A 17,359-nucleotide genomic window follows, 5' to 3' on the forward strand; every position below is an offset into this window, starting at 1 on the left:
CACAGTATTCAAATGTGACGGAACATAAGTCTCACAGTTTCTACACTGGAGGTTATTAAAATTCCTTGTCAATGCGAACAGCTGCAAACCTATTCTATTCTTGGCTATACGCGCACCTGTGTTATTCATCGCCTTTATATGTGATAGCAGACTGTTATATTTTATGTTATAATAAAGCCAGCTTGTATAAAACTGTTTTTATCACATTTTTTCAGCCCAAGCTATTTTGACTCAAACCATTTGTTTAGTCTGACGTGCCCTCTGTTGGCTGTAACATGCGCGACCTTTGACCCTTACCTTCAGGCGGCAGTGTGGATAGGAAGTCATATTTTATTTTAACTCAGAAATACTCAATTACACCTGGCAGCCATTTCCCTTCATTCACGCTTAACACGCAAATCATGCATATTTGGGATGAGTTCCACCTTGTGATGCCATGTGGTGATACAAGAAGTGCTCCACTGTGTTTTAAAACTTCAAACACCGTTACTAGAATCATTTGGATGATTTCAGACCTGACAGCCAAGACAGACTGATAATAAAGGGTAACTCAAATGTGTGAATGAAACAAAACGCAACTCCAGGTGTGTTTTTGAGGAAGTAACAACATTATACCCTGGCTTAAAGCTCACAAGAATCAATTTTGCGTATAGGACCTTTAACTAACCTCTCCAGGATTTATATTCACGAGAGCGATCTACTTACTCCAGTTAGGACTAATTGGCGTATGTTTGAATTAAAATACTGACTTCAGTGTTTGCAGTTGGACGCGCTGTATTTGATTTCAGACCGAAGCGTCAGATAACTTTATACCTAGGCCAGGAAATAAAGGTTGACTTTGATGGATTATGTATTTGAAGCCTGTTTTCAAGCCTGTGCTAGTTGACTCTCAGAGGAAACCACCGGCTGCCTGGAAGAATCAATCAGGTTGGCTTTGAAAAAAAGAACCCCCCCCCCCAAAAAAAAAGGAAAACGCTTGGCAATAAATTTAAATATACACTTTAGTTCTAATGCTGTGCAGCACAAAGCGACTAGTGTGGTCTCCTTAGTGTGTACTTTCATGTGCTTTTACTCAACTACCAAAACAATGGAAATGGCTTAAATTAATGAATTCTTGGCCTCTTGTTTATTCCAGTGGTGGATGTTGTTTGAATGGGCTTAAGTTGTTGTGATGTACTTTCTCTGTGGTAAACCATGAGACTCCCTGTCCCAGTTTAGTTTATTTATTTATTTATTTTTTACTTTATTTAGTTTATTTTAGAGGGGCCATGTACAGGAGCATTAATCAAAGAAACATTGAAGATGCTTTGTACCAGACTGTAGCTCTCTGAAATAATTTCCATCTGCAGTCTCTGAGACAGAATACACAGCATAAAACAATGCAACTTACATACAAATAGTAATAAAAAGTACAATGACACTAAATATCTCTATCCCCTTCCCACCTTACTCCTTCTGTGCCCCCAAATCAGACAGAATTTATTTGTTTGTTATAAGTTGTTTTTCCTACATTACTTCGGCACTTAACGCTGGCACTTCTGCATTGTTAAAAAATACATTTCCATATGATACAGTCTGACTGGTGTTGGCAGTGTGGATTATTTGAGCGACCCTGATAGTCTGAAAAGTTGTTCGTGTTCCTCTGTTTGCCTCTGGGAGCTCAACAGTGACAAATAGTACAATTTATAGCAATGCAGAACAATCTCTCCATCATAGAACCACTGTTGTGTATACTCTTTCTGACAATACTTCAAATGCAGTTTATAGTTATCATTTATTATATTTTAATGCAACCACTCATATAGCTCAATGTTTCCTAATAATACAGTAGACTATGGTGGACCCGCATAGTCTAAAGTTTCTCCCCATAGTCTAAAAACAACATATATACTGGTTAAATAAAATTAGACTTTGTTGCTCATTGTATTGTTATTAACCAGGGGTCACCAAACTTTTTTCTCTGGGGGCCACATTATCGCTTCTGACTGTGATGGGGGTCGGGTTGTCTGTTTTACAGAATTGTATGACCCTGTCGAAGCAAATTATATTCTTTGAAAACTGCCACACTTTCTTTACATATCAGACAAACTACACAGTCCTTACACTGAACAAAAACATAATCGGTCGTCCACTGTTCTTTGAAAACTCTGCACTCTGTCAACATTTCGTACTTTAACATTAGTCATTTTGCTGTCCTTAATTGCACTACAGAACTCTGCACATTGCGTCTTTGACTGTCACTGTTTGAGCTCGAGCTTGTCAACTGACAAAAATTGTAAATGTAAATGTAAATATGTCATATACAAATTTAAATATAAATACAGTACTTCATATAAATATATTTTTTTAATTGACAAAAATCAACAAAATACAAGATGCAGATATGTTATAATTTGCCAAAAAGTCATTTTAAAAAAAAAGGCCATGACAACTTTTAAGGATTGCGTCATAGGGCAGTTCAAGTGGTGGGGGGCAGAGGGGCTGGGGGGGCGGTCAAAGAGGCGTGGTGGGCCAGAGTTGGTCAACGGACCTTAGTTTTAAATTTTTAAAGAGACTGCAGAGACCCAAATTTACTGTTTAAAGATTAAGTAATATAGGAAGTAAATGGCATTTACTCTCTGCACACTGAAGGAGATTAAATTCAAATAAATATAATTACCATAATCTTAACCAAATACTGCAGCTGCACTTCCTCTCACCTTTGAGCCAGTGACACACATAGCAATAACTTAAACTTGATAGACTGACTTCCACCAGTGTGGTCTTAACCCATACAGCCCCTATCTCTGCAATCTCGTGCATTCAGCGAGCTGTCTGCAGATGTGACTCAAGAGCAGACAGATCAGCTCAGGTGCTGGCTGCATGTGGGGACCTGTCTAACTTTAAACAAATCTTTATGGGTTCTTCTTATGCTTTTGTGACTCTTGTGTTGACACAGGCACAGCAGCCCATTGTCCTAGCACGGTGCTCGTCAGAATGTTCACGGGAGACCTCACTCATCCTCTAAAACCTCCATGTAGAACCAGATAGGTGCGAACAGGGGCAAGGAGATGTCCAGTTAACATTAGCACTAAAACTTTGCAACTATAAATGCTAATAAAATGGCTTCTGTGCACATAAACTACATTAAATAAACTACATCTAATTTACATTGGGTATTACATAATGTTATTGCACATCTCTGTTCTCTGTTAGATTTTACTTTCACTTTAGTATCCGGACCATAACAGTGAAACAGCACAAGGTAATTCACGGGGTAGTTTTTTCTGTTCAACTGTTTCTTACCTCTTGAAATTGAATGCCTCTCGTAGTTTGCTCCCAGCGTATGTATGTACCCGCTTCTCCAGATGTACTAATGGTTTGAATTGGACTAGGCCAGTTATGTGGTTTTCCTGGCATGCATGTAAACAGTGGCTGGTACCTGGCTCTCTCTCATCTCTGCTGGATGTGGATCTTGTAGCTGGACGGTCTGAGGCCTTATGGGAATACAGGCTCTGCAGACAGGAGCGGTGCGCTGCCAAGGTTACTGTCAGAAAGAATACACCACTCAATTATAGATTACTTATGAGCGCTTGGAAATTGGCTGCTGTAAAATAACCCCAGGGATTATGGCAAATCCGCAAAGTAATCCCTCAGTTTTAACAGCTTCTAATTTGGTTTTGTCTTACAAAGTTTGAATATGATAGAAGTTAAATGAACCGTGCAATGAACTTTTAAAGCACTTGTTCTTTTGAATGCTTTATCTCAATGTGCAAATTAAATGATAGACTTTTATTTGGTTCATAAAGCACCTTGATGTGTTTTCTTGCCACAGAATTAAGTGAATCAAAACAACAATTTTAACAATTGTGAAGGCAAAGAACAGCAAAAGATCTCACTCTTGTAAAATATATGATACACGTAATGACTCACTTTGGTCCGGCTTTCGGCAATGTTTTGTTTCCTTTGCTGCTATTTTAGTTTAGGATAATAAATTAATACAGTACGATTGATACTTTGCAGTGACATCTCCCTGGGGGTGTTTTACATGTATCTCTGATGGTGTAATGTTTAGAATTTACCATGGTGACACAATCTACACATTACTAAAAGCTGTCAAAAAAGTTTTTAAATTGTCTGAAAACTCAAGAAAAAAGACAAATGGATATAAACACCAAATTTTCAGAAACCTGTGATCATTTATGGTCCTGTTTAGGTGTTTGATTTTCAACAAAAATGTGACAGTGACAGCTTGTGACTGTATTATTGTTAGAAAGGGACTTGTTTAACAGCACAGTCAGTTCTTCATGGTCAGGATGTGCTAAAATAAAGCACAGATTAAAGTCTAATAAAGCCTCAGACAGAGCAGAGCCGACAGTTAACATTACACCCCCAGTGATCATGTATCAATACTACACTTCACTCAAAGTACTGACCTACTCTCTCTTTGCATTTTTGTTTTTCTTTTGAAGTGAGTTGAATATATACATTATACCATTTAATTTTAGCTAACCAGTTTTGTGCTTGTATATTATTCTATTGTTCAGAGCAGTACATGACTTTTGCAGTCCTGACCACGCAGAGGTGCCTTTGATTTGGCTGGCATGGCTGTGTTTTGCTCATGGAAGAGTGCACAGTAGTAGTTAGCGCTTGGCATTTGCTAAAGCTAGTGAACTTGAATGTTGAAAGGCCATGTGCCGCTTCCCAGTAACCTTTAGTGGACTTCTCCTCTCTGTGGGCTGAAAGACCGTGAAAAAGTCAAAACAGCTCAATAGTGTACTTTTGTCACAATGCTAAAAACTCAATGTCGACACTAAGGTACAGTCTCGCCACTCTATACAGATTTTGATACGATGAGAAAAAAATACACTTTTTAAAAATAGATGTACATTTTCATCTCACAGTAATAGTAGTTCTCTTAAGGTGCATTGTGTAACTTTTCTGGTGGAGGGTCCTTCAAAAGCTTTTCTCTATAGTGATGTTATTGCTTTGTCAGGAATGTTTCATAGTAAGGTATTAAACATGTCTATCTTCATTCAGACTAAACCAGGCCAAGTTACAAGTCAGATCTATGGAGGGGCAACACTGCTCACAGTCAGAATGTCTGTTTTTCGAGGTATTTTGAGCCATAAAACCACTTGTAAATGAATAAACCCTGATTAAGGTCACACTGTGGAACATTCCAGGCAGAGCAATGACATATCCATCGAAACAGGCATTTGACGTTAGCTGGTTTCACTTCGTAGAAACTGTCTGACTTCGCAACATTAGAATTTCTTCGCTCGACGGTAGACTGGTATTGTTTTTGGGTTTTTTTTACACTTTTTTTGGCTGGTACCCAAACTCGCACTTACGGGGTTTTTGCGAACCATCTAGTCTATTCTAATTCCTGATCTAGTCGCTGGAGAGAAATTAAATAACTAACTAAACTACTAACTAAAAAGTTACATAGTGCACATTTAATATTTTCATGTTTGGTCTTGTGTAGATTACGACTATTGAAAAAATACTGAGTGCCTTTAAAAAGTCTTCATATCTATCTATCTTTTTTTTTTTTTTTTTTTTTTTAAACTCCACAGTTTACACAAGAATATTAACACTTCCGGAAATACACCCTCTCCCACCAAGATTGTTGTTTCTGTGTTTGTAATTTCCAGCGCTCTCAAAGATTAATATTTCAATTTGAGCATCGCGGGTGCTAATGTACAGAAGACTGGGTTTCAACCTTGAGCGAATGATGGTGGCCCCCAGGAAAGCCATATAAGTGGATTCATTTGGAAATGCTTGTTCCTCCACAGACTTTATTAGATTTGGTTAATGAGAGAGCAGGCGGGCTGCAGGTTTGGGAGCAGGAGCGTAATTAAGCCGTGACGATGCCGCTGTTACACACTTTGATTAAAAACACGTTGGATGGCTAATCTCCAACAAATGAAGGGTGCTTCACAGTTTGGCTCTGTCACAAGCTACAACTTTATTCTTTTGCTCTTTTAGGTTAGGGTTAAAGAATCCCTAGTGTTATCTGGTGGTGTTAGCTTGTTATCTTATCCCACTGGAGGTATAATACTCCCTACAACAGAAGCATAGACATTGGACCGTACTAGCCTGGAACGGACAAAACTATCATAATATTTTGCGCTGGGTCCCCTACTGAAGGTAAATAAACTTCTTCTCAGGCCATGTGAATGGTGAGAAATCAGAACTGTTGAACTCTCTCGGTGTGGGGCGAGATAGTTTTGGTTATGGGTAAGTAAATAGTATGTGTCAAGGGTCTCATTTGTAAAACTTGTGTATCTACAAACATATTTCATACGTCACTTTCCACATTTCATTTTTGAGGTATAAAATTACGTATTTACAAAGACATTTGTGACAAAACCCAAGCCAACAAATTATTCTTCTGCGTAAGACCTTCATCGTTTTTGCCTCTTCTCTTCAACTTTCGGGCTACTACCATTTATTCTACAACAGATGAGAATGCTCAGAAATCAGGACCATGGCCATTGCGAAGTTTAAACTAAATATTATCTCTTTTGAATCAGGAAAATGTGTTGAAAATGTTGCATATAACAAGAAGCTGAAACCCACAAGAGAAAATATGTCACTTGCATGGCCTTGTTCAGAAGTACCAGAAGAATGAGTCTGCGTTTTAGGTTGATAAAGAAACTCAGATAATGGTAGAAAATGCAAACTCCACACAGATAGGCCCCATATGAATCAGGAAATGGGCCTTGAACTTCCTCGCTGTGAGACGAGATGGTTTTGGTTTTGCAGCTAAATAAATGCGTCAGTGGGCTCATTTATAAAGCTTGTGTATGTACAAACATATTACATACCACACTTTCCACAGTATGTTTGTGAGCTATAAAATTACATATTTACATAGAAAATTGCGGTCCAAGCCAACAAACTCTGACCTTTGTGTGTAAGGTAGGCCTGTCACGATAATACTCACTTTGTTTAACATGTGAGAGCTGGAACAATGTATTTTGGAGCTCAGTATTTATCATGTGTACAATTTCTTTATGAAAGTGTGGAGATTTTGTTTTGTTTGTTTTTTGTTTTTGTTGTAATATGATAAGATTTGAGCTGGAAAAAAATAATGTAATAACTGATAATAATGATACTGTATTGCTTCATTCTGCTATTTATCTGTTGCAGTTCTTGTCTCTTAATGATACTGTCTATTTAAAAGTGGTTTACTAGGATTATCTTGCATTTTGTAATTGTGTAAGTTGCATAAAGTACTTTCAGTATTATCATGTACTGCAGTATATCTTTGTAGCAAAATATTCTGCTTCAGAATTTGACCTAGCGTAAGGGCTTTTGGAGATGAAGCAGAAATGAAGCAAACAAAAAGTTTTGTTTTGTTTGTATGGGCACTTTTAGTAAGAATTTCATGTAAAGTATTATAAATGAGGCCCTTGGGGACAATTGCCTCGGACTTAGTTCTAGTTTTCCTCTCTGCCTTGTGCTGGGTATTGTTAAAAATAGCGATTGTAAATTATTCCTATCCGAAGCTCAGTTTGACCACTCCACTATTTCACATTTTGAGTAAAAACATATAGGGAAGGCAAGTCTCCAACAGTTTAAAAGCAGTGCATTTCTTGGCGCAGGCACCTTTACTTCTGTCTTAAATCATTATTGTTTTGCCCCCTTCCGTTCTCCACACCTTCCCCACCGGGTGCCCCCCTCTCCCTGTCTGCACCCTAATTCTCTGTAGTAAGTAGGTGCGACTATGGGTGACCCGGCGCTCTGTCTGTCTGATATGTATTAACCCGAATGTTTTTATGTCTTCCATATGCTGGGCCCGCTCTATGCTTGGACACCATAATACAGCGCTAGCCTGTATATTTCCAGGCCAGCACACATAAGTCTTCTTGTCTGCGCTATAATGAGTGTTAGTATAGATTTCCTGTGGCTCAAACACCAGGCTTAATTGACCTGAACAGCTCGGAGTGACTTGGCACCTCCCCCCTCCTCCCCCCGCACCCCCTTACCCCTCCTCGGGACCTGGGACAAAAGCTCCTTTGTCCCGGGCCTGTGCCACACTGCTCCAAAGCTTTGTTGACGCTTTCTGTCTGACAGGCCAAATAGCTCTGGCCTCCTTTTGTTTATTGTCATTTTTTTGAAGTTTGAACAAAGTTTACACAAAGCCCCCATTTTCAGACTTGTTTGTGCCCCCGGGGTCTAAACATAGCCAGAGAAAATAAAAGCTATATTTTGGTCGGTTTTCGGACTGTCTGCCTGACCTCCCTATCTTCTCTGTTTCTTGCAGGGACCACATATACACAGTGGACACAGACACTGGCCACGCGGATGAGATCTTTTTCAGTAAGGTGAGTAAGCTGTTCCCCCAGACTACTTTCGAGCTTTTTAGATACAGCAGAATTCTATATATCGAATTTGCCTTTTAACCTGTTTTACAACCAGGTTTATAGTTCTCTACATGGCCATCCAACAAAAACTGACAAAAGCTGATCGACTCATTATATAAGTTTATTTGTGATTGTTGTCACTAGAAAGTACTTTAAAGTGTAAAATTACTGGTTACAGAAGTAAATTTCTCATTAATTTCCCAGACTTTATGAAAAATATTAAAAGTTTTAAAGCTTATTCAGGCATAATCAGCTATGCCGTGACTAGTGAGCAAAAGACCTATAATTTAATTTAAAATCTATTTCTGAAACTTGAAACCACAAAGTTATTAAATCACTTCAAATTCTGCGTTTTAAATGTGCTTTTTGGACTTAAAACAACTGTGTTATGCATATTAGATGGCATGTATCTGGTTAGCCCTTGCAGTATCTTCTGAACTCTTAATATTTAAAATTTTCTAAAAGTCTGTGGGAAAAATGAATGGAACTTCCGGAGCGAGCGGTCACTGTTGAGCTCCATAATTATAACGTTTGAGATTTTCAGTTTGAGTGTGCTTTTTAAGAACAGTGAATCAGCCGCATAGTTACTCAGGCCCTTGTCCACATTTGAAATTATGGCATAATTTTCTACAAACTGCATTGTATTGTTTTAGGGGAAAAAAGCACTGACTTAAAAATGCTGTTGATCCACAAGGGAAATTACTTGGACATAGTAGCTCACATATTACAAAAAACAGCAAAATAAAAGGTAATAAAATTCAATCAAAATAATGAAAGTATAGCAAAGATAGGAAAATACTGAAGTCAAACCTTTTCTAAACTATAGAGAATGCCCTGAGACTGTAACCCTAATAACTTAAGACAGCATGTGGTACAGTTTGGCTCTGTAGGCGCTGGCACCCTGAGTCCTCTGTGCTCTGTCCATAAGAAGATTAACCAATCAATCAGCAGACAGGGCACTTGCGTCATGTTGGCCCCCATCACTTGGGCAGAGGAAGGATAGAAGAGAGTGGAGGAAGTGCGGAGGAGAGGAGACAGGAAGTGAGACAGGGAAAATAGTGATGAGCCAGCGAAGATAAAACCAAAAGTGTCAAAAGGGCTGTTACTATGATCACTGACGGGAAGGCAAAAACACCACCTGCACCTGCTCGAATTTTTTTCCATTTTGGTGTTACGCATTAACACCAACATTGAAAGTTCCCACAACCACATTACAAACAGAGCTGCTAAACAGGGCAACACCTGGAGGACTAAAAGGGAGAGTGAGAAGGGAGGAGGGCAGTGTCTAAGGGTGTTAAGAACAGTATGATTGGTCTAACAGGTATCCACAGTTCAAATTCTTCCCCTGCAGCCAGGTGTTTGTGAACAGAAACACTTGGGTATAATTAGGAAAGTCATGTGTAATGTTACAGAGTATTTGGAATTTCAGTGGTCACTAGAGGCCATACCATATGATCTCATCAGATCTCAGAAGCTGGTTAGTACTTGGATGGAAGACCACTGGGAAAATCAGGTGCCGAAATCTTTGTATCTGTAGGCATTTACATTGCCAAGTAAGAAAGCGGTGTGTGTGTGTGAGTGTTGGTGATGGTCAGAGGGGCCAATGGCGCAGATTGGTAGCCTCACTTATGTCAGTCTGACTCAGGGCAGCTGTGTCTACAGTAGTAGCTTGCCACCACTAAATGTGGAGTGAATGAACAATGAACTGTAAAGCGCTTTGGGTGTCTTGAAAGGCGCTATATAAAATGCAATGATTAGAGGCAGCACACACCACAAAGCTGCTATTAAAAATACCATTAAACATTACATACACAAACCTTCTTTTAGTGTTTAGTCCCACTTTAAATGGCCCAAAGTACACTATTTTCTCATCTATATTATGTTTCCTCATCAAAAACCTGTGATGTTTTGTTTCAATCACACATGTTTATTTAGACTGAGTTTTTCTTTCAAACCTAAAACACTCTGTTCCACTCTGTCATGTGATAATACAGGAAGTGATCCTCTGTGTACACCTTCACTAGAATCGTTTGAATAATTTCAGCTCTGAAATTTTCTAACCCTAATGAAAAAAGGCAAAAAGTAGCTGTAAACTTGAAAATTACCACTTTATAAGGTGGAACAGAGCATTCTGAGCTTTGGAGCTGTAGACAGGCTAATAATAAAAGATTACTCAAACATGTGTGAATGAAACAAAACACAAGTCCTGATGTTTTTGAGGAGGAGGATATAACAATATTATAAATCTAACATGTCTGTAAGAGATGCTGATGATGATGATGATGACGATGACGATGACGATGATGACATATGCCCACTTACATTCGTTGTCCTTAGTTTGCTTAGATCTGTTCTTGAATGTAAAAGAGAATAGCAGCATGTAAAAATATTTAAATTTAAGATGCTATATTGTGGAATATATCAAGCATACTTAAAAAAAAAATAAAAAATCCTTGAATATGAATAGTATGCAACACATCTTTATGAACCTCCACATTTGCATACGCCCTCGTGTTCTCGAGCCACTCCAGAGCTCTCACATGTGCGTCACTTGGCCTTAGCCTAGTGCATTTGTATAGGCCTCACCTCTCACCCCTCCTCTTGATTGTAGCCGCTCTATAGTGGGACTTAATGAGCACGCTGCACATGAAAGCCTGTCGAGACCTGCAGACTGATGGATGAACGTGAGTCTTTAATCAGCAGCTCTGCTCCAAACAGATTGTAGTACAAGGCTGAGAGGCAGGCCGGCCGCAGTTAACCTTCAGGCCACAAGGGGCACCATTACAAGATTGATGTGTAATGTCTTTGTATAAGAGTAAAATGGCAGGTTTAGCTTAGTGCTAAAGGTAAAGCTGCAATGCATGTATAGGTTCTATTCATGCTTACCAGAAGACGTTGGAAACATGCAGATTTCCAGTGTAGTTCCCAACACTGGGCATGTGATAAAACTGTGGATTCAGCTGCAGTGTCTTCACAACCTGCCAAAGTTTTCCATGGGGGACATGAGTAATCGCAGCTTCGATGTCACTTACAGGCAGCTGGTTGGAACTGTTGATCTGCAGAGCATAACGGAACACTACAACGACATCTTTTTTTATTTTTAAATTAGACAAATTGCAATCTAGTACGAAAACCGGGACATTTTCTCAGTTTTCCTGAATTTTGTCAGAGTTTCTATCGCCAACAAAGCCCAAAGGAAGTCATCATCCACATGTTTCCAAACGTCTTCAGGTTTTTGGATGCAAGTGTGAATAGAACCTGTTGATACTTTGCAGCGACACCACAGTGGAGGTGTGCTACATGTGTCTCTATTGGAGGAATGTTCAACAGTTACCATGGTGACACAATGCACACATTAGCCAAAACTGCCAAAAATGTTTAAATATAGTCTGAAAACTGAAGAAAAAATTGTAAAATGGATTTAAATGACATCTGGAGCCTGTGATCAATACGAGCATTCATGGTCCTGTTTAGGTGTTTGATTTTCAACATGAAGGTAAGAGCATAGTCGGACGGGCATTTAAACTGTTGTATTTAACAAAATGCTAAATTCTGTAAATGTACAACTAATGATTACAACTAGTATCATTGTCTTCTTTGCTGTGGACTATTTTTAACTGATGGAATAATTCATGTTGTTATTTACTCAAAATGAAATTAAAAAAGATGGTATGTTTTAAAAAGTAACAGAAGGCCCATTTTACATTTGGATTATTGCTGCAACAGCTCAACAGTGACCGCCTGTTATGAAGTTAATTTGTCATTAATTTTCCCCAAAGGAAAAGAAAAATGAATAAAAATAAAGTTCAAAAGCCTGCTGGGGGCTAATCAGAAAACTAATGACCACACGACCAGTTTTCTATGTAAATCTGTTTCTAAAACTTTTTTAAACTAACTGACTGAAAACAACTGTGTTAGAATCATTAGTTAACACATGACTGATCTCTTTTCAGTACAGCCCTTTTTAGTTTCACTGTAGTTAACACATTTTCACAATTTTTTAGCGCTTCACTGTAAAAACACCCCTATATCAGAGTGCTGCATGAGACTGACCTACCAGATCAATCTTTCTAAAGCTATCTCCGACTGGTCCAGGCCTGTCCTTGTCTAGACCTGCTCATGATGCTGTGTCCAGATCACATTACCTCTGGATTCGTAGCAGTCTGTGGAGGTGCGGAGATCTGCTATCAACTCCCAGCCTGAAGTTCACCTCTGCGCTGAGTTCTCACGAGCACGACAATCTCACATGATGACTATTGAACATCGTATAGATCCCATATTGACTTCTCCTCTGCCGCTCTCCTCTCCTCAGACAGGCCGTTTGATAGCTGGCTGTTTAAACAACTTTCTCATTTTGTGCAATCTTCTCTTCTCTCTGCAGAAGCTGACGTGGAAGTCCAGGCAGGCTGATGTGGACACGTGCAGAATGAAAGGGAAGCATAAGGTACATAAAAGCACAAAGTACAATGCAAATACAATGTACTGCCTTACCATTATATATATGTTTAAGGGGAAAAATCGGTGTTGTTAAATCACAGGGACGCCCATGCATGGAATTGCTATTCACTATAGCATTATTTTACATGATTAATTGCATCTTTTTATGCTTTTTATGTACTACTATTTATTTGATTTTGCTTATTTTATCTTTTATTACTTGTTGTCAACTTACAAAGACAGTATTCAAACGATTTCTTCACTGGTGGCTTGGCAGATATTAAATAATTTTATTGGTGAACATGTTTCATTTAACTTAGCTAAAATAAACTGCACTTTTGAAAGATATGGAACACTATTGTAACTTGATAGATTGATTTCCAGCATTCCCGGCAGTGAAGTTTAAAGGGATTTTTAAAAGTCCTTGTGAATTACTGTGCCCAAGCATCCTTTGATTCAGTGACTGATATTTTGTAGTAATAGTACATTTTTCACACTCTTTCAGCTTTATTCATCCTAACTTCTGTCACCAACTACCAGAAAACTTGACAAAGGTCTGCTCTAAAAGCTAGTTTCAAGGATTTCTCAAGTGAGATTTTTGGGTTGCTACCTGAATCTTCACATATATAAGTTTGTCCTTGCAGACTCTTTTGAGAGCTATTCTGCTTTTAAATAAAAACCCACTTTGGGCTGTATGGGGTGACTATATTTGACACGATAAAATAAAGTCAAAAATGGATTCTCAGATACTAAGCTGTACTGAGCCTAGTACAGAAACTAGTATTTAAGCAATTACGGGGACTTAAACAAATACACAAATAGCTGAAAAATACGCAAATAGCTGCACCTTTCCTGAATAGTTTTTGAATAGTCATCTATATAGCTATGTCAGAACTAGTATAAACTCATGAATATGAAATAAGTTGCTAATATTTTGTGTTCAAAAATGTTTTTAATCATCAATTGGTATCAAAGTTGGTATCAAATATCAAGCAGTTTCACCAGTATTAAAATGGAGGTGAAAATCTTAAAGGTGCGCTGTGTAACTACTCAGCAAAGGGTCCACCAGCTGCTTGTTTTCCTCAGTAGGGCATTAATCTCATGGGAGAAAGCAGCCAGTGACACCAGGCAAATTAACTGGTCAGATCTGTGGAAAGGCAAACTCACACACACTAAGAATGTAAGTTTTTCAAGGTAATGTGTGCAATGAAAACAGACCTAATTCATTCAAACAGAATAGAAGGGACTGGCTGGTCAAGCAAGGAAGCAAGCAGGTGACAGACCCCCCACCAGAAAAGTTACACAATGCACCTTTAATACTGGCTCATTAAAACTTCAATAAAACAGTAATATGCTCTCTTATCTCTCGTCCTATGGTATAAATTTGTTGTTTCAAGCCCAAATGTGTGTTGCTGTTTTTCAAGTGTGGAACAAAAGAGTTGAAAGTCACTTTGGACCCTGTGTTTTTGTCTCTCTTGAAGGACGAGTGTCATAACTTCATCAAAGTGCTGCTCCAACAGAATGACGACACTCTGTTTGTGTGTGGGACCAACGCTTTCAACCCCTCCTGCAAGACATACAAGGTACACACATGCTTTTGTTATGCATATTGACCATGTGAAGTGCTTTGGTTAGCTCACATGGTTTTAAATAATTTACTCTTCCCAAGCCCTTTTTACCACAATCCCATAAGAGAGCTTTGTGATCACATTCTGTGCAACTAATTTGACCAAAACAATACAATACGCTAAAAAGTTTGGCGAAAATATTGGTCTGTCTCTAGTTTTAAATGTGCTATATAAATAAACTTGGACTGAATTGAGCATAGCAGCATTTCTTGGAATGTATACAAAGAATAAGATATATTTGAATGCACTACTAGTAAGCATAATTTTACGTGGCGTGTTCAGGGGGAAAAAAACCTGTTTATATTATTTTGGGGTTTTTTTTGTGTGTGCGTGTGTGTGTGTTTTTTTTATTATTATTTTTTATTTTAATGATCTACTCAGTATTCTAATTTTTCATATTTGTGATGTAGACATCCACCTCTATGTAAGGGTCTTAGAGTAAAGAAAAATTTATACTATAGTAGGGATGTAACAATAACCAAATCTCACAATACAATATTATAACTATATGCATCTCACTGTATGATATTTATTGTGACATGGAGAGGCTAATATAACTGTAGATAGAACACTTTTTTACTTTTAAGATACCATGACAAGATTTTGGTGTGAATTATTTCCGTCATAATCTCAAGAATTCAAGTAAAAAACATATCACTTCATGTTGTCTGCATTGAAATGGATCATGGGATATGTAGTTTCCGATGTTCATAAGCTATTGCTACTGTAAAACCATGCATTTAAATAAAGGATATATTGGATATATATCCAATATATTGTAATTCGATATATTGTGACAGCCCACGGTATTATTGTGAGACTTTAGATGATACGATATCACAATGTTTCGGTTATTGTTACAAAGCTATACCATAGCCATAGCAATTAACAATTTGAAGTTTAATATTATCTTTTAAAAAGTGAAAAGTGTTAAAAATTATGTCTATAAAGAGCAAGCTGAATCCTACAAATTGATAGCTAGTATTGGACATGTTTGGATTTCCTTTTATGTTAATGCTTGCAGACCAATATTACATTAATAGTTGCATACACAGTCATAAAATAAGCACTACATTATCGCACGGATCATAGAGAGGGAGTCTTATGTCCTCTGTATTTATACTTATGGGGTGAGTGCACTGGATGGTCCGTTGGTAAAGATTTGTGAGTGGCCAATATGGAAAAGCGCTATGTAAATTACTTGCTTGGGTAACACTGCTGTATAGCACAATCATCATAGTTTAGCTTCACCTTTGTAAACGCATACCAACAACTTTTTTATGTCTCGTTCGACCCCTATATTTGTTCTTCTTGTGTAACCTACCTACCTGCACTGACTTGACTTCTGACTTCCATACCATTCCTATATAAACAAGGCTACACTATCAACACATAGAGTCGTGCTTTGAGTGACGGTGATTCATTTGCTGCCCCATTTCTGCCCTCCGGAGCAGAAGGTGTCACAAACTCACTAGATTAACAGTCTCTTAACACCCCTCTCTTCCTCCTCTTCTTCATCGCATACACAGTCACCATTACCCTTGCATGCAACGCTGTCCTTATGGAATACACTATACAAAGATGGATGGTTTTCACAACTCAGAGGCTGTCTTCATCTCCAGGTGTATCCTCGGACACGCTCAATTTCCAAACAGAAATTCCCCAACAACTTATTCACCCTCTCTCTCCCGGACCCGGGTGCGACGTGAAATATGATTCAGCCCCCCTTGTAAACAGACGCTTGTCAAAACCGTACCCAGGCAGGCATGTCTCAGAGAGTCAGAAGATTCTTTTAAAGGGGAAAAGCAAAACCAGGGACTCAAGGTGATGTCCGTACTGAGGTTTGCAAGGACATAAAATCTGACGCAGGATGCCGAAATAGAGATGTCAATAAAAGAAAGACAGAGTAACGAGAAGGGAAAGAGGAAGCAGATGGAGGAGACTCACAAAAGAGACACAGATGTGGAGCGTACAGGGAGCCATAGGACAACCCACTGTGACCAATGGTAAATCTTTATCTCAATCAGGACCACAGTGTAGAGTAGGAATGGTATAATAACATGTTTAAATGGCCCGTATTATGCTATTTTCTAATCTATGTTATAATCACAAACATCATAAACGTACCCGGAGTCTGGAAACTTGATACCATCACATTTTAGAATCTGAAAACCACCCATTAAAAAAAATAAATAATAAAGCCTGTAAGTAATAGGTCAATTTACAGGTCAGATCTGTGTAGAGGTGACTCAGAGTGAGAATGCCTGTTTTTCATGACATTTTTGTAGCAATAATGCCAGTACTTAGTGTTGTAGTCAAGACCACACTAATCGAGACCAAGAACAGTCCGAGACCACAGGTCCCAAGACCTAAGACAAGACCAAGACTTTTAAAGGTTGAGCCTGACACCAAGGCTCATCGAGACCAAATCGCGACCATCTTTGTCATTTTCAACATTTGTATTTTACCATTATTTTGGCACATATATATCAATGTTTTTATAAATCTCTGTTCATTCTATCTGATTAATATTCACTTAGGGTTAAAATAGGCCAAGCAAAATGCACTGCACTTAAACACTTTGTGCCCCTCTTTTGGACCCTCATCCACAGTTTGAGAACTTTCACTGGCATTTCACAGAAATTTGTGTAGAATGTGAAGAAAGTGGGTAGGATTTTTAAAACAGTTTTCCTAATTTTGGGCAACAACAAAACAAGACTGGTCTCGAGTCAAAGACCGGTCTTGATTACTACAACACTACCAGAAAAAAAAAAAAAAAATTAAATTTAATGCCATGCTGTGGAAGATTCATGGTAAAGCATTAACATGTTAATAATGAGACAAACAGGCGGCAGGCCCTCTACCAGAAAACTTACACAGCGCCTTTTCACAACAAAGCCTCAATCTTGCGAAATCGTGTTCACAACATTGTCTCATGCT

At 38.4% G+C, this 17,359-nt stretch overlaps 1 protein-coding gene across 1 annotated transcript in view; it reads left to right on the forward strand.

Moving 5' to 3' along the window:
• sema6a (sema domain, transmembrane domain (TM), and cytoplasmic domain, (semaphorin) 6A) overlaps nucleotides 1-17,359 on the forward strand; it is a 213,086-nt gene that overhangs the window by 105,386 nt on the left and 90,341 nt on the right. Inside the window, exons 4-6 of the mRNA XM_020937917.2 lie at nucleotides 8,255-8,315; nucleotides 12,736-12,798; nucleotides 14,273-14,374. Of these exons, the coding sequence (XP_020793576.1) occupies nucleotides 8,255-8,315; nucleotides 12,736-12,798; nucleotides 14,273-14,374 (226 nt within the window). The remainder of the gene's footprint in view (nucleotides 1-8,254; nucleotides 8,316-12,735; nucleotides 12,799-14,272; nucleotides 14,375-17,359) is intronic.

This window comes from Boleophthalmus pectinirostris, unplaced genomic scaffold (genome assembly GCF_026225935.1).
Source record: "Boleophthalmus pectinirostris isolate CB_2022bp ecotype Guang Dong unplaced genomic scaffold, ASM2622593v1 HiC_scaffold_4, whole genome shotgun sequence".
In the NCBI taxonomy this organism is placed as follows: domain Eukaryota; kingdom Metazoa; phylum Chordata; class Actinopteri; order Gobiiformes; family Gobiidae; genus Boleophthalmus; species Boleophthalmus pectinirostris.